Source organism: Podarcis vaucheri (genome assembly GCF_965113315.1).
Source record: "Podarcis vaucheri genome assembly, chromosome: 10".
NCBI lineage: Eukaryota > Metazoa > Chordata > Lepidosauria > Squamata > Lacertidae > Podarcis > Podarcis vaucheri.
The window spans coordinates 63133770-63161620 of record NC_138748.1 but is presented as its reverse complement, the minus strand read 5'-3'; the positions used below and the strand labels follow the sequence as shown (position 1 = coordinate 63161620).

General features: G+C 48.2%; 1 protein-coding gene across 4 annotated transcripts; it reads right to left on the bottom strand.

Moving 5' to 3' along the window:
* LDHB (lactate dehydrogenase B) lies at positions 1-23090 on the bottom strand. 4 transcript variants are annotated; one of them, XM_082239173.1, is made up of 11 exons: positions 23034-23090; positions 20558-20631; positions 16532-16731; positions 15729-15809; positions 11509-11640; positions 8549-8666; positions 6504-6677; positions 5429-5602; positions 2776-2893; positions 1581-1704; positions 1-408 (listed from the first exon to the last, which is right to left on the bottom strand). In XM_082239173.1, exons 3-11 carry the CDS (start codon positions 16643-16645, stop codon positions 241-243), a joined length of 1203 nt encoding a protein of 400 aa, XP_082095299.1. In that variant the 5' UTR covers positions 16646-16731; positions 20558-20631; positions 23034-23090; the 3' UTR covers positions 1-240. The 4 variants fall into 4 exon arrangements, with proteins under 4 accessions (XP_082095299.1, XP_082095301.1, XP_082095300.1 ...); XM_082239175.1 differs by having other exon boundaries at positions 16532-16610; XM_082239174.1 differs by lacking the exon at positions 16532-16731.
* Positions 23091-27851: the final 4761 nt, after the last annotated feature.

Here is a 27851-nt window from a genome sequence, read left to right as displayed (position 1 = left end):
TAGAGCACACACAAAAGAGCTGGTTTTATTTAGTTTGAAAAGGTCTGCGTTACACCAAGCACACATCTTAACCGTGGTGGGTGAAAACTTGTATGGTTTTGGGGTCGATTACTGGAAGCTCAGCTACGGAGATATGCTAGAGAGGCTCGCGCAAAATTGCGGGGTCCAACTTTGAACGTGGTTATCATTCTTGCTGCTGCTGCTGCTGCTGCTACTGGTGGGAATGTGACCCTCCTAAGCCTACAGGTCCTTGATGTCCTTCTGGACGTTCCACAACGTGGTGGCACTCTTCTGGAGCTGGGCCACCTCGTCGTCCTTCAGCTTCTGGTTGATCACGCTGGTCAAGCCGACAGACCCCAGCACACATGGCAGGCTCAGGAACACTTCGTTTTCAATGCCATACATGCCCTGCAAGGAAGATTTAAGAGAGAAGTTGGAAACTAGGAGATTCCTCTTAACACGTACTCTTGGCCCTGAGTGAGAAGGCTCAGAGGCTTCCATGGCTGGAAGCGGCTTTCATCAGCTTGGGCTGATACGCCAGTTGTGACTCTAAGCTAAGAGACCTTTCTTCCATTTGTTTGTTTCACATTTATATACCGGTTGATTGTTGCAAACCCTTTCCCATATCCATGCACTAGCGACATCCTGTCAAAGAGCGAGCCGGCAGTAAATTGCACCATTCAAAGTTGGAGTTAACTCTATTAGCAAAAGCACAGTCGCCACGGACTTGGTGGAGTGTCAGCCCTAATGAGCACAGCAACTCATCCCTGGTAGGTCTGGTCCCATGAAGCGGTTGACGAGACCGAAAGTCCCCGCCTCTTCACGGTCATCTAGGTCCCCTCCTCTCCAGGGCTATCTCCAAGCAATCGGAGACTGAGCCTGTGTGCAGCCTGCTACAGTTCCACTCATTTCAGCCCTCTACTGGTTCTGGGAAAACAGGGGTGAGGGCAGCTTGCAGCAGCAGGAAGGAATACATCTATGACTCTTCACCAACCTGACTCATCTTGGCCTCCTGGCCAGCCTCCTCTCCTGCTTCAGCCTCTGCCTCTGCCTCTCTCTCTGTCACAGACTCTCCCACCTCACTAAGCCTGTTACCTTTTCAACTTCCAACACCTCCTCTTCCTGGCCTTCTGCCTTCTCTCCCTCTGACCACGCATTGTGGTCCCACCACCACTCCCTGTGCTCTGAACAGTCTTCCTTTGGGGTTTCCCCAGCTGGTTGTCCCCACTGTTCCTCTGCCTCTAACCAGTCCACAGCACTTCTCTCCAACAAACTGATACAGAAGTAATATGGAAGAGGGCAAAGGGATGCATTCAGGACCACCACTCCCATCTACTGAGTAAACCCAATCCTTGCCCCTGGTGAACTAACCTTGCTCGCCCTGCAAGTGACGCAGCTGTTACGACCTACACTGTTCTGCAAACACAGTCTTGCATTCCCCAAATCTACTGCAGTGAGCACCCAGGAAATGAAAAGGCGGAGGGGGAACTGTTCATCCCCATTTCTCTATTTCCCATCTGGAAGCAGGTACAAAATATAGCAAAGGACAGAAATACAACCAAGCTATTAACGTTTCTTACCTTTACCATGGTGGACACTGGATGAACTCGGCAAAGGTTCCCAAAGATGGTCTCCAGTAGGTCAGCAACACTCAAGCCAATGGCCCAGTTGGTATAGCCTTTCAGCTTGATCACTTCATAGGCACTACCAAAAACACATCGCAGAAAGCCCAGTTAGACCATGCAAAGTGGTTGTGAAAGATAGCAAGGGAACAGCGAAACATAGTCATGGCAAGAAAGAAAGAAGAAAGAGAAATGATGGCATTTCTAATTCTGGGGGGAACTAGCACCAGGAAAATTCCTGCTAAAGGAGGAGACACTCTAGTACAGAGGTGGGAACTTCTGTCCTATGAAACAAATTAGGCTTGTCAATTCTCCCTGTCTGGCCTGCAAGGCTGTTTTGGCCAAGCCACAGCCACCTACCTGCCCCTCAGCTGTGAAGGGCAAGTAAAGAGGAGGTAGGGCTGTAAGGAGGCTTCCACCTGAAAAGTGCTTTGCAAGCCCCGACAATCAGCTGGTTGGCAGGGCTTGCAAAGCACAGCGTCTCTGCCTGCACATTTTGAGGACGTTGTTAGGATGTCAGGTGACTGGCAGCTGGGCAACTCCTCTCCCTAGGAAGAGGGTGGGGGAGATAAAAGATTCAGCCCGCTGCCCAGATCCAGATCCACCTCTGCTCTAATTGAAGGTGTGGGGTATGTATGTGCATGAAACTCCAGGTTTAAATGCATTAGTAGGCACGAAATTTTGAATGGCGCATGTCTGAAATCCAAACAACCAAATCTCCACTAAAAACATGTGGCCCCATTCCAACCGGGCTCAGAACCCACTTCGTATCAGGCCTGAAGCTAGCAGGTGAGTCTTGGGCACCACCAACATATAAAGAGTCTCTATCCTGACCACCACCACCTTTTAAAAACTCATTGCAAAGCAACAACTAAGCTGTCATTCCCAGACAGCCCATACTGCTTCCCTCCATGCCAGTGGGAACCAGGAGGTATCACTTCAAATTAACAATTTTGCCTGATTATGTACTCCAGAGAACTCAACAACCGCTCACAGTTTTGGTAATAAATGTACTGACCATAGATTTAGGAAGTTTCAAGTTTGCTGAGGCTGTCTTTTACCCAGATCCCTCATACACAGATGTTCAAGAAGGCAACCCTCGTAAAGACTGATGTTGCGCCTGCCAACCTCGGTCATCCCCAACGCACCATACCTGTCAACCACCTCCTTGTGAACTTTCTTCCAGCCCTCTGGATCTTGGTCAGTCCCCATGTCAGGGTTTAGCTGCTGGAGAGAAACACCTGCGACGTTAACCCCACTCCAGACAGCCACTGCAACGACAAGAAGAGCCCAGGTTATGATAGGTGGTAGGTTCCCTGTTTAAAGGTAAAGGTAAAGGGACCCTTGACCATTAGGTCCAGTCATGGCCAACTCTGGGGTTGCGGCGCTCATCTTGCTTTATTGGCCGAGGGAGCAGGCGTACAGCTTCCAGGTCATGTGGCCAGCATGACTAAGCCGCTTCTGGTGAACCAGAGCAGCGCACGGAAATACCGTTTACCTTCCCACCGGAGCGGTACCTATTTATCTACTTGCATTTTTGACGTGCTTTCGAACTGCTAGGTTGGCAGGAGCTGGGACCGAGCAACGGGAGCTCACCCCATCGCGGGGATTCGAACCACCGACCTTCTGATCTGCAAGTCCTAGGCTCTGTGGTTTAACCCACAGCGCCACCTACGTCCCAGGTTCCCTGTTTAGGGAAGCTTTTAATGTTTAACAGACTATTGTATTTTAATATTTTGTTGGAAGCCGCCCAGAATGGCTGGGGAAACCCAGCCAGATGGGCAGGATATAAATAATGAATTATTATTATTATTATTATTATTATTATTGGTTCTGGAGGTTCCAGGATAAATCTCTGGCGTGCTGGGTTATGTTTAGCCTGGAAAGGAAGACACTGAGAGATATGATAGCCATCTTCAAATATCTCAAGGTCTGTCACATGGAAGAGGGAGCAAGCTAGTTTTCTTCTGCTCCAAAGGGTAGGACCCAAACCAACGGATGCAAGTTACAAGAAAGGAGATCCTGGCTAAACATCAGGAACAACTTTGGGACAGCAAGAGCTGTTTTGACAGTGGAACGGTCTCCCTTATGAGATGGTGGACTTTCCTTCCTTGGAGGTTTCCAAGCAGAGATTGGGTGGCCATCTGCCATGGATGAGATTCCTGCATCGCAGGAGGTTGGACTAGATGACCGCTGGGGTCCCTTCCAACCCTACAATTCTACGGTTCTATATCCTATTGGGCTGGGAATGTCCCATCTGAAGCCCCTTGGGAGCTGGGCTAGACAGACCAATGGTCTGGCTCACTATAAGGCAGCTCCCTTCCTCTGTTCACATATACTGGGGCTTATAGCTCAGAGGCGGAGCCTCTGCTTTGCATTCAGAAGATCTCAGGTAGGGCTGGGAATGCCCTGTTTGTAATCCTGGAGAGCCACAGCCACACAGCGAGGCAATGCTGAGCTAAGGTCAACGCTCTGACTTCAATGCCATCTTCCTATGTTCTGTACCATTCAAATAAACAGTACTTTATTCGTTCTGGCTACTGTCCAAAGGCACACATGTGTGTCTGTACAACACAGAAGGGACCGGGAACTCAAGAAGTCCAACTAGGAAAAAAACTTCCTTAGAAAGGGATCTCCGCTCCTGAGTAGAACGCTTCCCCCGCTATAGCTGATTTCATCTCTCACGGCCGTGTTTGAACTATTTTCAACAATGGGGTTGTTTGCTTTCCTTGCTCCATGTTAACTGCTTTGGGCAGGAAAGGAGAGATGTGCAGATCTGCTCCATAAATAAGCATAGGAAAGTATGATTTATAAGCTCAGCTATCGTCTCCCGTGATTCGCAACAGCTCTCCAGGGAAGAGTCCTTCGCATCACCTGGCAACGTTTTAACAGGAGATGCTAAGGAATGAAACTGGGACCTCCTCAAACACTGAGCTATGGCCTTTCCGCATGGAATAAAAAATTAAGGGGGGGACACGCTTTAAATCTCTGGCACTTCTTGTTAAAGGATTTCAGCCCTGCCTGGACCTTTGAGGTCTCCTTGCGGCAGGGGAAGCAGGACCCTCTTCTGGAAGACCCTCACAAGACCAGTGACCACGAGGTCTCAAGATATGGTAGCCACAAGGCTGGAGGACTCCACACTTGTTTACTGATTTCCTGGCTGGATCTCACCTTTTGCCCCCATCGCCTCCAAGAGCAGTCAGGAGAAAGCTCTCAGGAGTGCCAATTAGCCACACATGACTGTACCTCGGAGGAGGGGGCGAGCTTGTGAAATCGCCTGCTTGGATCAGGGCCTGGCTCAGAACCAGGAAGGGGTGGAGCCTCGACTTCAATATAGCCTGAAGCTCTATTTTCCAACCCTTTGTGAACTGTGTAACACAGTGGTTCTCAACCTGCAGGTCCCCAGATGTTGTTGGACTACAACTCCCATCATCCCTGAGCTCTGGCCTTGCTAGCTAGGGGCGGTGGGAGTTGTAGTCCCAAAACATCTGGGGACCCACAGGTTGAGAAAGGTTGGAACAAGTCACAAAGATGGACCACCTCTCTCCCCCCCAAAAGCAGCTGGGAGTACAGAGCTAGCCTAGAAAGACTCCATATACACCAGCTTCAAATGTCCCCCAACCCAGCAGTGTTCTTCTTTTCTTGGGTTGCCGGATGCTGCGGTTGGACTACAACTCCCATTATCCCTGATCACTGGGCCAAACAGGTTGTGGGTGATGGGAGTTGTAGTCCCCCACACTTGGGAACCCAAGCTTGCAGAACGCTGCCCTATGGGATCGCCGCAGGTTTCGGACAACGCCGCTCACCGCTGGAATCGCCGTGTTCTCCCAGGATCCAACCGTGACAGCTGGTGGGATGGACGCCCAGCTTTTCGGCCATCAGGAAACGGAACCGAGCCGAATCGAGGTTGCAACCGCTGCCGATGACGCGGTGCTTAGGCAGGCCGCTCAGTTTCCACGTCACATAGGTGAGGATATCCACTGGGGAAAGGAGGAGAGGGAGGATGAGGGGCTGGTGCACTCCAGAGTCAACTCTCTGGCCCCATCTGCACTGCACGTTTAAAGCGCTATGATACCACTTTAAACAGATACGGCTTCCCACAAAGAATCCAGTTTGCTAAGGGTGCCAAGAGTGGTTAGGTGACTTCCCTTGCCTTCACTGATGCTCAAGATGCGGAATGTCCCAGGAACGAGCCAGTGCCACAGTCTCATAAAAAGGTAAAGGACTCCTGGATGGTTAAGTCCAGTCAAAGGCGACTATGGGGTGCAGTACTCATCTCGCTTTCAGGCCGAGGGAGCTGGCGTTTGTCCACAGACAGCTTTCCGGGTCATGTGGCCAGCATGACTAAATCGCTTCTGGCACAACGGAACACCGTGACGGAAACCAGAGTGCATGGAAATGCCATTCACCTTCCTGCCACAGCAATACCTATTTATCTACTTGCACCGGTGTGCTTTCGAACTGCTAGGTTGGCAGGAGCTGGAACAGAGCAAAGGGAGCTCACCCCATCACGGGATTCAAACCACCAACCTTCTGATTGGCTAGCCCAAGAGGCTCAGTGGTTTAGACCACTCCTGTCGATAATCAACGCAAAGAATTTTAAGCAAGCCTTCCACCACAACCTTGCCCCTTCCACGTTTGCCGCAAATTGATGGGGAGTTGTAACACAAAAAACCAGCAGAGCACGAGGTGAGGGAAGGCTGGCTTAAGCAAAGATGCCAGGATCCAAATTTATTTCTTGTTTACTGAAGCGGCTGTCTTGTGCATCTGGATTTGTCTGGATTGCAACCAGGCTCTGGAACTCGACTGGGAGTGAGTGCAAGAAATATAAAAGGCCATGATCTAGCTACAGGGGCTGCTCTAACTGCAAGCCCAATTTACCTGGGTTCGAAACCACCAGGATGATGCAGTCCGGACTATGTTTCACAACCTGTGGGATAATGAACTTGAAGACATTCACATTCCTCTGGACCAAGTCGAGGCGGGACTCCCCTTCCTGCTGGCGGACTCCGGCGGTCACCACGACAACCTTGGAATTAGCGGTGACCGCGTAATCTGCAGGCAAAAATGTAACCGAGAAGTTATCAGGAGCCAGGGCAGTGTTCTGCGGTCTTCCAGAAGTTGTCAGATGACAGCTCCCATCACCCCCCAACTGACGAACGGATGGGAGATGGAGTTCAACATCTGGAGGCCCAACACCTGGGTGTCAAATGGGAAACAGGGGGGAGGCAGGTTCAAATTCCCACTCAGCCCTGAAGTTCATGAGGACACTTTGGGACAAGCCACTATTTATTTAAAGGTAAAGGGACCCTTGACCATTAGGTCCAGCCGTGGCCAACTCTGGGGTTGCGGCGGTCATCTCGCTTTACTGGCCGAGGGAGCCGGTGTACAGCTTCCCGGTCATGTGGCCAGCATGACTAAGCCGCTTCTGGCGAACCAGAGCAGCGCACGAAAACGCCGTTTACCTTCCCGCTGGAGCGGTGCCTATTTATCTACTTGCACTTTGACATGCTTTCAAACTGCTAGGTTGGCAGGAGCAGGGACTGAGCAACGGGAGCTCACCCCATCGCGGGGATTCAAACCGCCGACCTTCTGATCAGCAAGTCCTAGGCTCTGTGGTTTAACCCACAGCGCCACCTACGTCCCTTAAGAGTTTGGTTTGGATATCCCGCTTTATCGCTACCCGAAGGAGTCTCAAAGCGGCTAACATTCTCCTTTCCCTTCCTCCCCCACAACAAACACTATTTATTTACAAGCATTTATAAACCACTTTACACATAAATGCTGAAAAAAGAAATCGAAGTGGTGTACAAAATAAAAATAATAAACAGTCGTTATCATTACATTTATTATCGGCCCTTTACCAGTAGGTCCCAAGGTGGGTTATCATTAAATTTAAAAAGTTTGAATATGCTGCAATTACAAGAATAGGTGGAGCCCTGAAAACACACATCTTGAGTGTCAAAGGGCAGAGTAAACAGGTGCCTCTTCTGCATATGCCAAAATTACACAATGAAGGTGCCGGGCGCACCTCTATGGGGGTGGGAATTCCACATCCCAGCGGATGCCACAAAGAAAGCCCTTTCACAATCTATCATCCCCCACAAACTTCTGAGGGAGTTCGAACTACAAAGGCGGCTCCATCTCCTGATCTTAACACCCAGGAGCGACCAGAAGGAAAGAAGCTGTCTTCAAGATCTTTGTGGCCTCGGTCGTTTATACTGAAAACCAGGCAAGCAGTGGTATAAAAGCATATAAAACCAGGGTTTTCGAGCAAATGAAAACTAAAAACAGTCCGGTCTTCTGCACCGGGGAAAGCCTGTGCAAAAACAGACGCCTTTACTATCTCTCAGGCTACTTCACCGGGTTGTTGACAAGATACAGAAGACAGCAGGGAGACCCACGTACATCAGCCTGGACTCTCTGCCAGAGCTTTCCCAGGATATAAATGAAGCAGGCAAATGGGCGTTGCAAGGTCTGAGGCCCTCCTTTCCACCCACAAGAATAATGAATGTTATAGACAAAGGTTGCCTGTATGTTGAGATTCATAGTCCCTGTATCAGCTTGCAAAGAAGTTCACAGAAGTTCTACACTGCTGGTCTCGAGGGATGGGGAGCCAGCCCCCTCCTCTGAAACCGGCATAGAAACACAAGTTGCTAGCCTCTTAGGAGGTAGTTGAAAACAACAACCCTGCCTTCCATGAAGGAGACTGTTAGAGGACAGTGGTCTGTTCCTCCTCGCTCGCCTGCGTGGAATTTCTGATCACCTATGGCTACCAGGCAAGTTGTGGCCTTCCACTCTTCAGTAGCTCAGGGAAAGCGGATTTCAAACATCTGTTTCCCAATGTGACCTGTTGAGCAAGGACATAAGTCTGGCTCCCCCCCTTACCGGGCTCACATGGGGGTAAGATATAATATAAAACCTACCCTTGCCCGCTATGATCTTATGTGTCTTAAGAAATAAGCTTCCATGCTGAAGATCCATCATTTCTCCCTTGAGTTTGTCTTCCAGGACATCAACCAATGCAAGCTCATCGCAGAGACCCTGGCAGCAAAGGTGGGGGGAAAACCACAAGTGTTAAGTATATGAATGATGATGATGATGTACCCCACCCATTTGACTGGGTTGCCCCAGCTGCTCTGGGAGACTCCCAACATAATATACAGAAACACAACACCACAGCGGAACACCATACATTTAAAGTGTCCGATACTTCCCTTGGACTGCCTTCAGATATCTACGCAAGATCGTATAATTATTTATCTCATGCAAGGGACAGTGTTTGTGCGCTTCCAATATTTCTAATCGCAGGTCTAGAGGAGGTTCATCCTGCGTCCAAACAGCACCCAAGCCTTCTTGCGTTATAGCAGAGAGGAGAAATATTTATACAGTGGACGCTCAGGTTGCAAACGTGATCCATGCGGGATGTGCGTTCGCAAGCCGCGTCTGCGCATGCGTGGCTTGCGATTTGGCACTTCTGCACATGCACAAAGTGTGATTTAGTGTTTCTGGCAAAACCCAGAAGTAACCCAAATGCAACCTGAAGCGTCTGTAACCTGAGGTATGACTATAATATAATATAATATAATATAATATAATATATATTGTACCAGCAAAAAACTGGTACCAGTCCTGACTTGATTTGCTTTAGGCTAAGTTAAATCCAGGGTTTGCTCTCCTACCGCGGATGCCCATGACTGCTGCCCATGACACCTTGGCCACGCATTCAGCTAACGTGAAAAGGACTCCATGCAGATATGATCATCTGGGGAGGAGCCGTACAGAACAGAGCCTCTTCTCAGCCTGGTCAAATTTGTGCAAATTTGGTAGCCCACTAAGCGTCAAGAGTTGTCCAACTGAATGTTAATTACAAAAAAAAATAGCACCAAGAGAATATACTTCATGCATCTCTATAAATATTCATAGGTGAAGGTACCCCTGACCATTAGGTCCAGTCGTGACAGACTCTGGGGTTGCAGCGCTCATCTCACTTTATTGGCCAAGGGAGCCGGCATACAGCTTCCGGGTCATGGGGCCAGCATGACTAAGCCGCTTCTGGAGAACCAGAGCAGCGCACGGAAACGCCGTTTACCTTCCCGCCGGAGCAGTACCTATTTATCTACTTGCACTTTGACGTGCTTTTGAACTGCTAGGTTGGCAGGAGCAGGGACCGAGCAACGGGAGCTCACCCCGTCACAGGGATTCGAACCGCCGACCTTCTGATCGGCAAGCCCTAGGCTCTGTGGTTTAACCCACAGCGCCACCCGCGTCCCTATATATATTCATAGAGTCATAGAATTGGGACCACAAGGGTCATATACTGCAACCCACTGCAGTAATGCAGGAATCTTTTGCCCAACATGGGGCTTGAATGCATAACCCCGAGACTCTCGTGCTCTACCAACTGAGCTATCCCAAGTCCTGGAATCGAATCATGTGGATTCTAGCCCTTGGAGCTTATAAAGGCAAGGGGGGGGGGGCTCCAGAATTCCCATCAGAGCCCAGCCACCAAGAACGATGGGAGTTGTAGTCGAGCCGCAACAGGAGGAACCCGTATATTCTTCACACTGGCTGTTATATCGCTAAAGAAGCCCACCCATCACATTTCCCTTTGGCTGCAACAGGAGTAACCCAGAGGTACCCAACCCAGTGCCCACCAGATGGCTCTGGACTCCCCGCTCCAATCTTCCCTAACCATTGGTCATGCTTGCTGGATGTCACCATGTCAGCCCCCTCTGACTAACCAAGTCCATGGGTAGGCAAACTGAGGCCCGGATCCGGCCCAATCGCCTTCTAAATCTGGCCCGTGGATCAGTGGCGTAGCGTGGGTTGTCAGCACCCGGGGCAAGGCAAGTAATTTGCGCCCCCTAACCCGTGGATTTGCGCCCCCTAACCCTAACCCCCAGGTGTTGCGCCAGGTGCGGCCGCCCCCCCCCCTGCACCCCCCACGCTACGCCACTGCCGTGGATGGTGCAGGAATCAGCATGTTTTTACACAAGTTGAATGTGTCCTTTTATTTAAAACGCATCTCTGGGTTATTTGTGGGGCACAGGAATTCGTTTATATATTTTTTTTCGAAATATATAATCCGGGCCCCCACAAGGTCTGAGGGATAGTGGACCGGCCCCCTGCTGAAAAAGTTTGCAGACCCCTGCCTTAGTCTCTTACAATGAAGTTGGCTTAAGGGGAAGGCGATGGAGCATCTGTTTTGCATGGTCCCAAGATTCTCCAGGTAGGACTGGGAATGGTCCTCATCTGAGATCCTGGAAGGCCGCTGCCAGACAGTGCAAATGAACCACATGAACCCATGGTCTAAAGCAGCTGCCTGCATTCCTAACTGGAGAAGCTGCATCTTGCTCCTCTAGATGTTGCTAGATGACAGCTTCCACCATCCCTCTGCCCATGGGTACCACTTGCATGGAAGAACCTATTAACCAGATCATTATTTTTTTTTTGGTGGGGGGAGTCATAATTGCACTTAAAAAGGTAAAGGGACCCCTGACCATTAGGTCCAGTTGTAACAGACTCTGGGGTTGCGGCACTCATCTCACTTTATTGGCCGAGGGAGACGGCGTACAGCTTCTGGGTCATGTGGCCAGCATGACTAAGCCGCTTCTGGCCAGAAACACAGTTTCCCTTCCCGCTAGAGCAGTACCTATTTATCTACTTGCACTTTGACGTGCTTTCAAACTGCTAGGTTGGCAGGAGCAGGGACCGAGCAACGGGAGCTCACCCCATCGCGGGGATTCGAACAGCCGACCTTCTGATCAGCAAGTCCTAGGCTCTGTGGTTTAACCCACAACTCCACCCGTGTTCCACTTAGGTCTGGCCATTTATCCCACCTAAACACACACACACACACACACACACACACACACACACTGACCTTTTCCAGGACGCTGACGGCACAAGCCATCCCAACTTGACCAACTCCCACCACAGTGACTTTGTTGTTTGGCTTGGTGGCCGGCTGTGCCACGGGTGTGATCAGTTTGTCCTTGAGTGAAGCCATTTTTTGCTGCAAAAAAAAGGAGAAACCAGATAGAACAGAGGTCAATTTCCACCTTCTTCAAAACAACCAAAGCAAGGTCCTCAAGTGCTTTCAAAAGAAGACTCCAGTTCCTACCAACATGCAGTTGAGAAATTAACAGGATGAGCTTGAGACTGACAAAACACAGCACGTGGCCACCAGACTAATACATTTCTACCCATTTACGTTTGCCCTACAAATCTGCAACACCTGCCAGCAGTTTCTCAACGTGCAGTTGCATAACGCCACAAATTGTGGAGTCTCAGCTGTTCCTTTTCATTTAAGTACCTCCCCATTTCATTTCAGTTCTGTCTTCCCTTCAAGGTCAGTGTTATGCACAGGTCTTCTTCCCTCGATCCATTTTATTCTCACGATGACCCTGTAAGGTACGTCAGGCTGAGAGACGATGGCTGGCCCATGGCTAAGCTAGGATTTAGAGCAGTGACTCCCTAGTCCTAGCCCAGCCGCATGGGATTTTATTATTTTTGGCCCACCAAATACTTCTTCGAGGCACTGCCATTAATTTGCATCAGTACAGAGGTGCTTAAAAGGCGTTAGAAGATGCAAAGCCTTAATTACATAACTATTAATTTTATTTAAAACTCACAACTTCCTCAAAAGGAGCCCAAGGTGGTAAACCTATCAACACAATTAAAACGTCTATAAAAAAACAAAAGTTTACAACTCCTGAAAGCAACCACCTGCTCTCAAACTAATAATTTCAGGGTTGCCTTGGACAGAAACCTTCACCCATTTAATGCCTGTATAAACAGGAATGTTTTAAAACTTCTCCAAGTTTTGAAATTAATAGGGAGGGAGGCTAGCACACCACACAATCTAATTTACACCCTTTCCTTAGCAATTCAGCTTCCCATCCTTACAGTCATGTTTCTCCACTGACAATTTCCTGCTGCCTTATACACATACTTATACATTTATTTCACCCTGACTATCCTTCCCTCACTTACAGTCGTACCTTGGTTTTCAAACGCCTTGGGAGTCGAACGTTTTGGTGCCCAAATGATCGAAAACTGGAAGCGACTGTTCTGGTTTCCAAACGTTCTTTGGAACCCGAATGTCCGGCGCGACTTCCATGGCTTCCGATTGGCTGCAGGAACTTCCTGCAGCCAATCGGAAGCCGCCCTTTGGTTCCCAGATGTTTTGGAAGTCAAACGGACTTCCAGAACGGATTCTGTTCGGCTTCCAAGGTACCACTGTACTTCAAGACCTGCTCACGATTTCATTTGGCTAGAATACTGTTTTAAATAATCCGAAAGAAATGTCCATTCTTCCATGATGATGATGATGATGATGATGATGATGATAATATTTTCTTTATATCCTGCCCTCCCCAAAGCCAGGCTCAGAGCAGCTAGCAACAATAAAAATAGCACCGTTTACATAAAATCACAGTCAGTTAATTGAAATACTTTCTAAAATCAATTCTGAATCAAATTAATGGCAACCATTGGGCTAGAGTTCTGTGAGGATTACAGAAGGAGAGAGGGGGTTAGACTGTGCCTTGGCCAAAGGCCTGGTGGAACAGCTCTGTCTTGCAGGCCCTGCGGAAAGATGTCATGTCCCACAGGGCCCTAGTCTCTTGTGACAGAGCATTCCACCAGATCGGGGCCACGGCCGAAAAAGCCCTGGCTCTGGTTGAGGCCAGCCTAACCTCCCTGTGGCCCGGGATCTCCAAGATGTTTTTATTTGAAGACCGTAAGGTCCTCCGTGGGACATACACCTTTCTTTGTTTTGATCTCTTATTTTCGCCGTTCATTTGGCTAGAATACTGTTTTAAATAGTCCGAAAGGAATTTCCATTCTTCCATACACCTTTCTTCGTTTTGGTCTCCTATTTTCATCGTCAATCTCTCCACCTCCACATAGTTCTTCAAAATCCGGTCCTCTTTTCTTTGAACCCCGCTTTCTTCCCATTTCTGCACGTACAGAACTCTGGCTGCTGTGGTCACACACATAAACAATTTGACCATCTTTTGGGGGGACTTCTCATCCTATTTTTCATATTAAGAATGCTTCAGGCTTTCTTGGGGAATAACGATTTTAAACATCTTTTAAAATTCATTATGTATCATTTCCCAAAAGCCAGTTCCCAAAAGTCCGCTGCATATTTTTTAAAAAAGGTCCTTTCTGCCTGCTGCCACTTCCAGAATTTATTTGACAGTCTTATACAGGCTTCCTCAACCTCATCGCTCCAGATGTTTTGAGACTACAATTCCCATCAGCCCTGACCACTGGTCCTGCTAGCTAGGGATCATGGGAGTTGTAGGCCAAAAACATCTGGAGGGCCGAGGTTGAGGAAACCTGGTCTTATACATCTTGGCTAATTTACTCGGAGTTAGGTATCACCCATATATCATTTTCATGTAGTTTTCCTTTAATGTATAACACGCCATAATTTTCAAATCTACTTTCCACAGCTTTTCCCACGCTGCTGTATCGCTAAAATGGCCCAAGTTTTTAGCCCATTGTATCCAGACTTAACCAGCTCATTTTTTTGTTTTCCATTCTCTTCCACCACTTTTATTGGTTTTCAGAGGTTTGGTTGCATAAATTCTGTCGTAAGGTAGAAACTGTCTCTCATGCCTTGTTACGCTGCTGTTTCTACGGGGATATACGCTCGGTATTTATTACCCCTGCTATGCAAAAATCTCCAAATGAATCCGAACTTCAATGTCTAAAATCCCTGGTAGAGGACAAGGATCCTGAGATCACGTTAAGGGTAGTCAAATTCTGTGCAATTGCCATAAAACATAGGGAACAAGATGTGCTATCATAATGATTAAGGTTTGAAATGATAATTTTAGGTTATATGTTAGTGACTAGGTTTTAATTTATATATATTTTAAACTGTTGCCATATCTGTATTGTCCCTGTTATAAAGGTAAAAGGTAAAGGTACCCCTGCCCATACGGGCCAGTCTTGCCAGACTCTAGGGTTGTGCGCCCATCTTAAGAGGCCGGGGGCCAGTGCTGTCCGGAGACACTTCCGGGTCACGTGGCCAGTGTGACAAGCTGCATCTGGTGAGCCAGCACAGCACACGGAACGCCGTTTACCTTCCCGCTAGTAAGCGGTCCCTATTTATATACTTGCACCCGGGGCTGCTTTCGAACTGCTAGGTTGGCAGGCGCTGGGACCGAACGACAGGAGCGCACCCCGCCGCGGGGATTTGAACCGCCGACCATGCGATCGGCAAGTCCTAGGTGCTGAGGTTTTACCCTTGTCCCTGTTATACCTAATTGCAAATTCAAATGTATCCCTATCGTGTTTTATGACTTCCTTGATATTGTATGTGGGCTGGAACTGGTCTGTGACCGAAATAATAAAAATCATTCATTCAAATTCTGTCATATTTAATTGCTAGTCGCTTTATCTTGCCCAAGGCAACCCAAAGTGACTTACTACCAACCAAGCGAAAACAAACACACAAAAATACCATATTTTTCGTTCTATAAGATGCACTTTTTCCCTCCTAAAAAGGGGAAATGTGTGTGCGTCTTATGGAGCGAATGCAGGCTGCGCAGCTATCGCTGAAGCCAGAACAGCAAGAGGGATCGTTGCACAGTGTTCTGGCTTCTGGGATTCAGAATTTTTTTTTCTTGTTTTCCTCCTCCAAAAACTAGGTGCGTCTTATGGTCGGGTGCGTCTTATGGAGCAAAAAATACGTTAGTTAAAGGCCAATGGCCTGGTTGAAGAGGAACGTTTTCGCCTGGCGCCTATAAATATGTAAGGAAGGTACCAGGCGAAACCTCCCTGGGGAGAGCATTCCACAAACAGGGGGCCACCACAAAAAAGGCCCATTCTCGTGTTGCCACCTTCCGGACCTCTCGTGAAGGCGGCACACAAGAAAGGGCCTCAGAAGATGAACACAGAATCTGGGCTAGTTCATATGGAGAGAGGCAAACCTTGGGGTATATATTTGTTGAAATATGAAGCAGCATATGAATTAATTAAACTAACTAAATATACATATGCTGTTCGGTAAAGATTGCTTTTTAAAAAGTTGCATCAGCATTACAAATCAGCCCCTGAAATTTACTAGTCTACAAACAAACTTACTATTCCGCGGGGATCTGGCCGAGGGCGGGCAGACTGCTGAGTAGGAGGAGCTTCCTCTCCTGTGGCCCTGATTTTTTCCTCCTAAAAAGTAAGGGGAAATGTCTGTGCGTCTTCTGGAGTGAATGCATGGTCCCCGGAACCGAATTGCCCAGGGGCAAAAAGCAGGTTGTGCTTTTTTTTTTTTTAGAAAGAGGGAAGGGGGTGTTGAAACAAAGCCGCTGAGCAGCTGATCTGCAAGCGATCGGGGAAGGAGATAAGGGACTCTAGAGATAAAGGAGGCTGCCAAGGAGGGGGGAGGTAAAAGCCCATGGATCCTCAGGATTTTTGCATTGGGTCACCCCAAATTCACTATCAGATCACATAGTATGCCCATGGCTACAGCCTGCACCAAAAAAATCACGCATCCACTGTTTCGTGCGGCTGCAATGGTGCAAAAATGTGGTTACAAAGCACGGATCCTCAGGATTTTTGCACTGGGTCACCCCAGTTCACCATCAGATCACATAGCATGTCCATGGCTACAGCCTGCACCAAAAAAATCACACATCCACTGTTTCGTGGGGCAAAAATGTGGTTACAAAGCACGGATCTGCATGGATCCTCAGGATTTTTGCACTGGGCTACCCCAAACTCACCGTCAAATCACATGTCATGTCTGTGGCCACATCATGAACCACAAAAATCATACATCCACTGTTTTGATCAGAATATTATTTTTTCTTGTTTTCCTCCTCTAAAAACTAGGTGCTTCTTATGGCGCGAAAAATACGGCAACTACAAAGCTACTCTGCCCTCCTGCTTACCTTCTCTTGAGGGCTCCGATACGGAGGCCAACTGTTGCCGTCGCTGTCGCTATCACTGCCGCTGCCGTTGCTATACGTGCTGAACACGTAAAGAAAGCAAGTGAAGTCACTCATACTGAACTGCCACTGGCTTTAACGCACCAAAGACATGCTGGCAACATAAGGAGCTGACAAGGTCCCTGCCCAGAAAGGCTTACAGTCTACAATAACAGACAAAACAGGAACGAGGGGAGAAGTCAAAGGCTGCGTATATCTCCTGCACGCTTACACCACAGGCAGCAGGAAGGGGGAGCCCCCCGTGAACCCAAGCAATAGTTGGAAGAGACCCCGAGGGTCATCTAGTCCAATCCGCCCCCCTGGAATATTCCTTCGTTTTTTTAAAAAAATAATTTTATAAGTTGTGTGTCCTTGTTGCTCAACTTGACCCTTTTACATGATTCTGTATGTTTTGCGGCATTTGCGCATTGTGATCTGCTGTTATTTTATTGATTATAGATTAGTAATTCTTTATTGTACAGGTAATTGATAAGTGTGAACTGCTAGATTATTATTTGATGTTTAATTTTACTGTTTAGTATTGGATCCTAATGGATTGTTGAGTATTGCTTTATTTGATATAAGTTGTTTATTTTAAAGCTAGTGTGGCTTTTTACATAGGATCTGATGGTTACTATTAATTTTTTGCTGTTTTATTATTATTTTTATGTGCGTTGGAAGCCGCCCAGAGTGGCTGTGGCAACCCAGCCAGATGGGTGGGGTATAAATAAATTATTATTATTATTATTATTATTATTATTATTATTATTATTACTGTCTCAAACGGGGATCGAACCTGCAACCTTGGCATTTATCAACACCATGCTCTGACCAGCTGAACTTACCAGGCCGATTTCTGATCTCCATGTTGCATTGGATGCAGTTTTCAGTGGCTCTCAGGGGGGTGGGAAAGGGTGGGGTCCTGGAAACTATGGCCGGGGGTGGAACTCAATGGTAGAGCACATATTTTGCATTCCAAGTCATAGGTTTGATCCCCAGCATCTCCAGGATAAGACCCTTGTCCCAAACCCTGGAGAACCACTGCATAGGGGCCAAATTATTCTTAAATGTGGCCCTCCAAGCATCTCTGCCTGGCCCTCAGGCCCCCCCCCTCCCACAGGCCACCCCTCTCAGCAGCCTGGCTATGCACCCTCCTCAAATGTTTCTGCCTGACTGGGATGTGTTCCCTGAACTGTGACAGAATCGTGGGGTTGGAAGGGGTCCCAGGGGGAGACACAAGATCTACCCACTTTGGAAGAATGGCAGATGAAGGTGATGGGCTATATGGAATTGGCAGGGCGGGTGCCACTACCAAGAAGGCCCTCTGCCTGGTTCCCTGTAACTTGGCTTCTCGCAGTGAGGGAACCACCAGAAGGCCCTCGGCGCTGGACCTCAGTGTCCAGGCTGAACGATGGGGGTGGAGACGCTCCTTCAGGTATACTAGACCGAGGCCGTTTAGGGCTTTCAAGGTCAGCACCAACACTTTGAATTGTGCTCGGAAACCGAATTGCCCCCCTCCCCCATGTCTGCCCTTGGCATAGGCTGGTAGTCTTCAGCCTTTGCAGAAACAGTATTCCCCTTAACCCAGAGATGGAGGTCCCATCTGTTGGTCCAAGACCCACCAGTTGAAATCCAACGGTGCACACCAGCGTTTCTCATAGAATTGTAGGGACCCTGAGGGTCATCTAGTCCAACCCCCGGCCGTGCAGAAATTGGACTACAACTCCCATCATCCCTGACCACTGGGGTCCTGCTAGCTAGGGATGATGGGATTTGTAGTCTAAGAACATCTAAGGGCCTAAGGCTGAGATGGGCTGGTATAGGCAGCTCTGAATGAGACGGGCTAATGGCAGGAGTCAAGGTAAGGCAGCCAGTGGCCGACACAGGAGGAATGAGGAGTACAGGCTGATGCACACATGTGTCTCTAAGAACGTATGAAGGGTCCTGCTGGATCAGGCCAAAGGCATCCTGTTTAGTTAGTGGCCAACTAAATGCCTGCGGGAAACCTTCAAGCAAGAGCGTTCTCTCCTCTTGCGGTTTCTAGGAACTGGTATACAAAAGCAGTAATGCCACCAACTGGGATATAGGAGAGAGCAGCCATTGTTGCTAGTAGCCACTGCCTAGGTTCGCTCTCAGCCAGGTGAAAATAACAAGGCCTCAAAGGGATGCCTCATTCCTTATCTTCCTCTTTTTTTCTCCAACCAAAAAAGAGGTCTGGCAGCTTTTGGAAGATCTCATTCCTAAGTTTTATGCTCGATAGCAGTAATTATTCCTGCACCATTTTCCACCTATCTTATGCCCACCCGTTTTTGTGCATTTTTACTCCCACCAGCCCCAGCCAGCAGAGTAAAAATCTTGCCGGCTCCCCCCTTGCCGTTTTCTTGCAGGGAGTGGAAAACATTTTATTCCAACCGGCTTTTGGGAACAGACTGATCTTAACGAACGGGATTGCGCCATGCTGTTTTTTTCTGAAATTATCTGTATGTTTTTAATAGATTACATAGTTTTAATTTGATCCACATATGACTGTGTTTTTTTAGCTGCTCTTATTTTTATCTGTAAGCTGCCTGGAGTCCCTATGGGGGGGAGAGGCAGGGTATAAATAAATATAATAATAATCATCATCATCATCATCATCATCATCTGGAGGGCACCACATTGACGTCCCTTGCTCTGAGTTATAGAACTGCAGACCATACCGCAAATGTGCATGGGTCATATATACCCCCCCCCCCAAATCCTCCAGCCCCCACTATAAGATAAACCTCCATTCAGGCTGCAAAACTAGCAACATCATGGACAGAAGGACAGCGCAGTTGGGCTCCAACGGGGCATTCATGACCTATGGCAGCCACAACACGCCGCTTCGTTCCAGATTCACGTGGCCACCTGTTCTCACAGGACGCGCGCGCCTTGCTGGCTGCATCGCGCGTGGCTCTTGCGCTCCAGCGCGCGCAGGATGCCGATCCTGGCCTGGGCAAGTCGGGCAGGATGCGGCCCGGCCCGGGCGCTGAGCGGGAAGCGTTTTCCTCGCCTGCCTCACCCGATTCTGCTAAGGAAAGGCAGGGGGTGTGCGCATTTCGCTGCCCCCCTGCCTAGGCACGTGATGCCTTTGCGCTCCTTCATTTTGGGGGGGAGGGCTTCTTCCCTCTTGCAAAAAGGGATGAGCATCCTCCCTCAGCGGATGCTCCCCGTTTTGAACGCGCGCATCCCACCCCAAGTTGGCAGGGCCATTTCAAGCACCCAGGGAGATTCTGCTGTTGCAACTCTTTGGCAGAGCACATGCGAAGGCACGAGGGAAGGGGGGGGGAGGCGCCGCGATGCGCAACAAGTTTTCTTTTCCTCCCACGCGCCTTCCGCGATGGTTGCCTCTGTGGCCCGGCCTCCCTTCCTCCTCCTCCGCTGAGCCAAGGCCGGCCCGAAATCCTCTATCTACCAGGAAGAATTAAAAATGCAATTCGCAAACCTTTAAAATGCAACAAGCCTGTCTCGGGGATCAAAAGGAAAAGGCGGAGTGGGAAAGAAAAGGCAGGGCAGGATAGTCCACCCGGAGCCTCTTTCCAACGCAAAGGAAAAAACTCTTTTCCCTTTGCATCATTTTTGTTTTTTGTAAGTCCTTGGTGCGTTTTGGGGAGAAAAGGGCTATATATATATTTTTGCAACCGCATTGACCTTTAGAAATGAGGGGGACGCACGATGCAAAGCGGGAGGAATAGATGGGGAGGGGGAGATGGCTCAAGACCCCGGAGGGCAAGAGATCGACCTCCAACCCCCCTCTTACTCACATTCATACACGCACACGCGAGCGCCAGGCCACGATGCGCAGGAGAGATCTCCCCTTACCGATCCCTCCCCACCCATTTGAAGCGCTTGAGTCCATCTTCCATTGCCAAAGGCTTTTTGGGGGTGGGGAATGGGGAGATGGAGGACCACCCCTTCCCCCCCCCAAAAAAACCCAGAGGATCGGTGCGTTTGCTATGTGATACCCACCTCCGGGGTTTGTTTGTGCGCCTAGGACCGGCTTAGCAGCAGCAAGAAGACGAGGAGCGCAGCTGAGGCACAGCCTGGATGGAGGAGGGGAAAGAAGACAATGTCAGCCGGGCAAGGGGAAGGAGGCGGATCCGGAGCGGCTCCGCGTCGCTTTCCTCGGGTTACGCTTTTGTGATTGGAAACCAGAGCCCCGCCCGCCCCCTCGGCTCGCGCAATCCTCTTCAAGGACGGCGCGCCAAGGGTGAAGCTGGTGCGCGCAGCCTCGGTCCTCCTCCTCCTCCTTCCTCCAAATTCCTTCCTTTCTTCCACCTGCGCCTTGCCCCCCAAAAAGAGGAGAGAAACCACCACGTGGGTGCTTGCACCCAGGAGGACGGGGAGGTCATCGGGCCTCTGCTCACGCCATCAGCACCCCCACCAGATCATACAATGAATCTTTGTTGTTGTGGCTCATTTTTATTTATTTATTCCGGCCTTTTCTCACCGGCAAAGCCAGAAGCAGCCTGCTAGATCCGCGCCTGCGGCTGTTGCAGACAAACATCTTGTGTGTGCCTTAAGAGGCCTTAATTTATGACGTCGATTTTCACAGGCTGCGTCTCCTAAACTCGCCTGCGCCATATAGTTGCAGCAATATTGTACAGTCCTGCTTTAGCAGTGGGGAATCATGGGAAATGTAGTTTCCTAAGGGCGCAGACATCCCAGATCTACAGTTCCCAGGTGGTGCGCCATAATATGGCTGCGGGGTTCAGAGATGCTACAGGACTCCCGCTTCACGTCACTTTTCCAGAAACAGACTAACAATGCAGCTAGTCCCTCTGGAGGTAGGAACTAGGAAGAGTCTTGTGGCAATTTAAAATAGCAGCTTTTTAGTGTAGCTTTGAAGGATACAGGAACTTTCGTGGCAATAAATCTTTAAGATGCCACAAGAGTCTTCCATTTGTGCTACAACGGGCTTATTTATTCAGTGTGAGCCCCTTGAATTGAGTCCAGGAACAAACAGGTTATACGAGTTCTAAATTAAATGCTAGCCGCTAATCTGGCTGCAGCATTAAGTTTTCACGTTGTTTACAAGGGGAGCACCACGCAGAGTGTAGTGCGGTAATCCAAACTAAAAGTCCACGCTGATCAGGTGATTGGTGGTAACTTTTAACCACTGCTTGGATCAGCTTGGGCCTTCCCTTTGCAGCTTGGCTGGAACGCAAGGCATGCTGTAAAGGAAAACGGGCTACCTGAAGCCAAGGTGATGCCAGGTGACAGACAGGTGGGCATGGGGCAGAGGAACCCAGGATCCAACCAACCAGCTGGAAAAAGTTACCAGTCCCTGCTGTACCTGCATGCTTCCGCATGCCCCTCTGCAACCTTCCAGATCTAGGGTCTTTTTCGGGAAAGTGGGCCTTTTTAATATCTATGCAACGGACCGAAATCAACAGGTGTCTTGACATCAAAACAAGTCAGAGAAAGCGGTTGCACCTATGAAAGTTGCTTGTTTGAGACTGAAGTTGGGACTTTTAATATGCTTGGGAGCTCTTCCACTGAATCGTGTGCCACCAAACTGGTGTTCTGCACAGTTCTGTTGCAGTTTCCCCTCCATTCTTATATGCCAATATTTCATGCAGTAAGACAAACTGAGACAATAAGCAGAGGGACAACTTGTGCAAGTTTCTCCCCCAAGCTGGCTCACCCCACCCAGCTGCCCAGCCTCTTGGCAATCTACAGTGCAGGGGATAAATATCCTCTTACCCAGAGGAGCCACACTGCTACTTATCCCGAATGTCCTTCAAATTAGAATCCTGGCACCAGCCGTCAGGATGCAGGGAATTCTTCGAGAGAATAAACACCACTGCAGGAACCTCAGTGGGCACAAATTTCGCACTGCAAAACTAGTTCGTGTTCCAGTTTGGCTGGAGTCTTTGCTCACAGCAGCAAAACTTGGAGCAGGTATCTACGTAGGCAATTGATTTGGGAGCATCTCCAAAGGCTTTCAACCATTTTGGGTGGATTTTGCTTTGTTTTTAATCCTTTTTTATACTGTTCTTAAGAATGCTCCCATGAGAGGTTGAGCAGGCAGAGCTTGATTCTGAAAAAGTTAAAGATTCCTGAATTTGGGAGACCCCTATCATTTTCTCTGTGCCTCGCTTCCAGGTGTGTAGGTGACATCTGGCAGATGTTCAGTGCTGCGGCAGAAGCACTCTGCACATGCCCAGATGTCCTTTCCTTTATTGCACTTTGTATATTTTTACATTTTTATTAACACACAGAAAGGATAGCAAAAGTGATGTGTAACAGATAAAAATGCTTATAGAACTAGAAAAAATAAAACACAGGTGCAATGGGGAGGAAAACCCAGAAAACAACTGAGAATACAATACTGCATTCAACTGGAAATATATATTCCACATGCTTATGACAGCTGGGTAGGTGGAGATAACTTCAAGGCCAACAGGACCTGCAAGAGCTTTTGACCTTTTGTTTTACTTACACCACTATGTGCTCTGCAGAGTCCTTGGCATGGTGGTCAGTCCAGCCCTGGTGTGTGCTGCAAGCAGAGAGCAAGAATCATTAGGGTGCCTTGAAGCAAGATGCATGCAGATGTCTCAAGCAAGAATTAACGGGGAAGGCAGTGCCGAGTCATTAAGCAATTTGACTGTAAGGGGGGGGGGGATTCCTTGCTGGTGACAAACAAGGTGATGAACCAGATTCTGAGCAAAATCCAAACCCATGCTCTGCGTCACCCATGGGAAATCCGGGGGCATGCAAAGCTTGGTGACCCCACTTGTGGTGGTGGGATTCCTAGCAGTGCTACACTGCTATCAACCAATTCCGCTAGCCAGGTTTCACTTTGATATTGGTCCAAATTAGGAGAAAACAAGCCAAGCTGAATGCTTTTTTGAATAATCCTAGGCAAAGTATAAGAATCACTGGAAGTGGCCTTAGCAATATAGTCTGTCTAGTTCAGTATCTTGTTTTAAGATTACTACTGCTGCTGCTACTACTACTAATATTTTTAGTATAGAATTGTTGTTGTTGTTGTTAATACCCTGCCCTCCCCAGCCAAGACCAGGCTCAGGGCGGCTAATAACCAATAATAAAAACAAGTTGATTAAAATACAACTTAAAAAACATGATTAAAATACAACATTAAACCATTAAAACACAGCCTCTTCACAGGAGGAGAAAGGAAAAAAGAAAGTGGGGGAGGGAATCAAACTGATTCTAAGCCAAAGGCCAGGCGGAACAACTCTGTCTTACAGGCCCTGCGGAAAGAAATCAGATCCTGCAGGGCCCTGGTCTCATGAGGCAGAGCATTCCACCAAGCCGGAGCCAGTGTTGAAAAGGCCCTGGCTCTGGTTGAGGCTAATCTAACTTCCTTAAGGCCTGGGACCTCTAGGGTGTTGCTGTTTATGGACCTTAAGGTACACCGTGGGGCATACCGGGAGATGCCACCCATCTGATGGGGTTCCCCCCAGCCACTCAACTAATTATTAAAAATACAATAAAACATCAAATATTAACAACATCGCTATACAGGGCTGTCTTCAGGTGTCTTATAAAAGTCAAATAGTTGTTTATCTCCTTGACATCTAATAGGAGGGCATTCCACACTGCTGAGAAGGCCCTCTGCCTTGTTCCCTGTAACCTCACTTCTCACAGTGAGGGAACCTCCAGAAGGCCTTCGGAGCTGGAGCTCAGTGTCCGGGCAGAACAACAGGGGTGGTGATGCTCTTTCAGGTATACTGGACCAAGGCCATTTAGGATTTTAAAGGTCAGCATCAACACTTTGAATTGTGCTTGGAAACGTGTTGTTGTTTAGTTGTTTAGTCGTGTCCGACTCTTCGTGACCCCATGGATCAGAGCACGCCAGGCACTCCTGTCTTCCACTGCCTCCCGCAGTTTGGTCAAACTCATGCTGGTAGCTTTGAGAACACTGTCCAACCATCTCGTCCTCTGTCGTCCTCTTCTCCTTGTGCCCTCCATCTTTCCCAACACCAGGGTCTTTTCCAGGGAGTATTCTCTTCTCATGAGGTGGCCAAAGTATTGGAGCCTCAGCTTCACAATCTGTCCTTCCAGTGAGCACTCAGGGCTGATTTCCTTCAGAATGGAGAGGTTTGATCTTCTTGCAGTCCATGGGACTCTCAAGAGTCTCCTCCAGCACCATAATTCAAAAGCATCAATTCTTCGGCAATCAGCCTTCTTTATGGTCCAGCTCTCACTTCCATACATCACTACTGGGAAAACCATACTTTTAACTATACTATGCCACCCCTTCATGGATCACTGCCTTCCCCTTCATGGATCACTGCCTTGCCGTGGCGAAGTGGCTTGAATAACTCAGAGAAGCTATGAGCTATGCTGTTCAGGGCCAGCCAAGATGGACAGGTCATAGTGGAGAGTTTTGACCAAACGTGATCCACCTGGAGCAGGAACCGGCAAGCCACTCCAGTATCCCTGACAAGAAAACTCCATGGAAAAAGACAACAGGCTCGGAAACGTACTGGGAGCGAATGTAGATCCTTTGGGACCAGTGTTATATATATGTTCCCAGCGACCACTCCCAGTCTAGCTGCCGCATTCTGAATTAAAGGCCAGGCTCTCGTCCATCATTCTCTTCTCTCAGTGGCCAATCAGATGCCTTTGGGAAGCCCACCAGCAGAAAAAAAGGAACACAAAGGCCACTAGCAGAAGCCCATCAACCCACGCTAACATGGTCCATTTATCCCATACAGACAACCTTCCAGATGTTGTTGAACTGTAACTTCTGTCAGCCCCAGCCAGCAACATCTGAGGGTCTCTTAACAGTTGTTTGGGCTAGTTTATGGAGTACAACAAACCTACCTCTTTTTTCCCCTTCCTCTCTCTCTCTCTCTCTGTCCCTCCCCCCTGCTCCCCTTTGTCCTGTGTCCTGAACTGGACTTTCCATTATTTATGTGCCAGATGCTTTGTGATGCATGTGAGGCAAAGACAGCCATCCTGACGCATCACAATAGCAGCTTCCCAGGGTAACTGTGGTTAGGGCTGGGCACCTATGGGAAATTGTAAACAAAAGGGCAGGGGAGCCTAGAGTGAACAGGAATGGGCGGTAAAGAACATTAAAGGTGCAGAGGTTCCCTCTGGGTGGAAAGTGACACACTCTCACAAGAAACAGGGCATGACAAGACAACAAATAGGCCTTGAACTCCAACTCCAACCACCTGATATCCAGTTCTGACCTTGAGATTAGACCATCTTTTTAGCCTACCTGGTCTTGCCTGTAGTCCATGCTCTTGACCAAAGTCCTTGATAAGCTCTATCAGAAGGACAAGAGAAGAAGCAAAAAACCAACACATATTATAAAAAGAAAGGAAGTAGCCACAATTAGTATTACATCCATTCTTTAATGACTCCAAGGAACATACAGTGGTACCTCGGGTTAAGGAATTAATTCGTTCCGGAGGTCCGTTCTTAACCTGAAACTGTTCTTAACCTGAAGCACCACTTTAGCTAATGGGGCCTCCTGCTGCTGCTGCGCCGCCGCACGATTTCTGTTCTCAACCTGAAGCAAAGTTCTTAACCCGAGGTACTATTTCTGGGTTAGTGGAGTCTGTAACCTGAAGTGTATGTAACCTGAAGTGTATGTAACCTGAGGTACCACTGTATCTTCAAATTTCTCCTACCAAAATGAAGTAAAAAATAGCCCACTTTTCACAAATTTGTTCTCTTGCATCGTCGTTTATCACAAGCACAGCATGTTAACGTATCATCACCTTGTCATCTCATATTGTGACAGAAGATGGGGACTCCCCCCCCCTCAATATTTTGAGGTCAATGTTTGAGATGCTATTAAGAGATTGGGGACGATTTCCACATCCTTCCAAATAATTCAAAAGTGTGTTGGTTGGGTTTCTCAGAATCTCATTCCCAGTAATTTGCTTGACTTGTTGTTCCAAGACTTGATGCTTTCTACATCCCAAAAAGAAGTAGCCGTTTCAGTCTCCCATTTTGCCCCAGCTTCCGCCTGCAATGGTGTGTATTTACTCTTGGTTCAGTGTGTATAAAGGTCGCGTGGTGCCCCAGATAACCGTCACCAGATGATGTTGTACAACGTCAATTAAGCAAACATTGCAAATGTGAAAAAGAACGGGTTGATCGCTGAAATTTGGAACAGCAGGTTCAACAGGGGAGACTAAATGGAGGGATGCCTTTAATTGCAAAATAACTTGTCAGGCAGCGGATGTTGAGGACCAGAGTTTTCCTGCTTTTGGATGGGCTACCTTCCCAGGTTGATGAGCCCCACATACCCCTCATTTCCCTCTACAGCACGTTCAGAAACTGCCTTCTTGATTGTTGGAAAGATGAGAGCTGAGTGCAGGGTTGGGAACATCTTCCTGAGACAGAAGGATGCCAAAACTGCCTCTGACAGTGGGAGCAGAACATAGATATTGTGACTGATAGTCTCATCCTCTGTGAATTTGTCTGGTCCTCTTTTAAAGCAATCGAAGTTGGTGGCCATCCCTGTTTAAATATGTGCGGCACATAGAGGAGGGAGAAAGGTTGTTTTCTGCTGCTCCAGAGAAGCGGACACGGAGCAATGGATCCAAACTACAAGAAAGAAGATTCCACCTAAACATTAGGAAGAACTTCCTGACAGTAAGAGCTGTTCGCCAGTGGAATTTGCTGCCAAGGAGTGTGGTGGAGTCTCCTTCTTTGGAGGTCTTTAAGCAGAGGCTTGACAACCATATGTCAGGAGTGCTCTGATGGTGTTTCCTGCTTGGCAGGGGGTTGGACTTGATGGCCCTTGTGGTCTCTTCCAACTCTATGATTCTATGATTCTATGGCACATTCCAACCAGACACAAACACTCCATGATGTTTGGGGGGGGGGAGGCATCTGCTAAGGGAAAGTGTGCATAAAAATGAATACATTAGTGAAAACAACACACAAAATGCATTATATTAGGGGAAATCGGTTTGCCAAAAAATGTGTACAGCCATCAAACTCCATACCAAAAAAAAATGTGTTTACAAGAGAAATTCACTCTAAAATGCTGGTGAAATCTGCAGAGGATTTTTTTTTTTTTAATGACAAATACTAGCAGAAATGTGGAGAACTGGATTTAAGACTGGGAAAGTGATAACTGCAGCAGACAGATCTGTCCATCCCTAGAAAGGGACAGAAAGCAAATCTAGGTTAAAAGTCATGTAGGTTATTCTCCGCAAACCGTTTCCCCAATAGCAGTCAATGAGTGGCAGAGGGCAATATGCTTTCTGCAGCTACTGACCTGGCCCAGTTTTGAAACGCTCACCTTGACATCACATCAGCA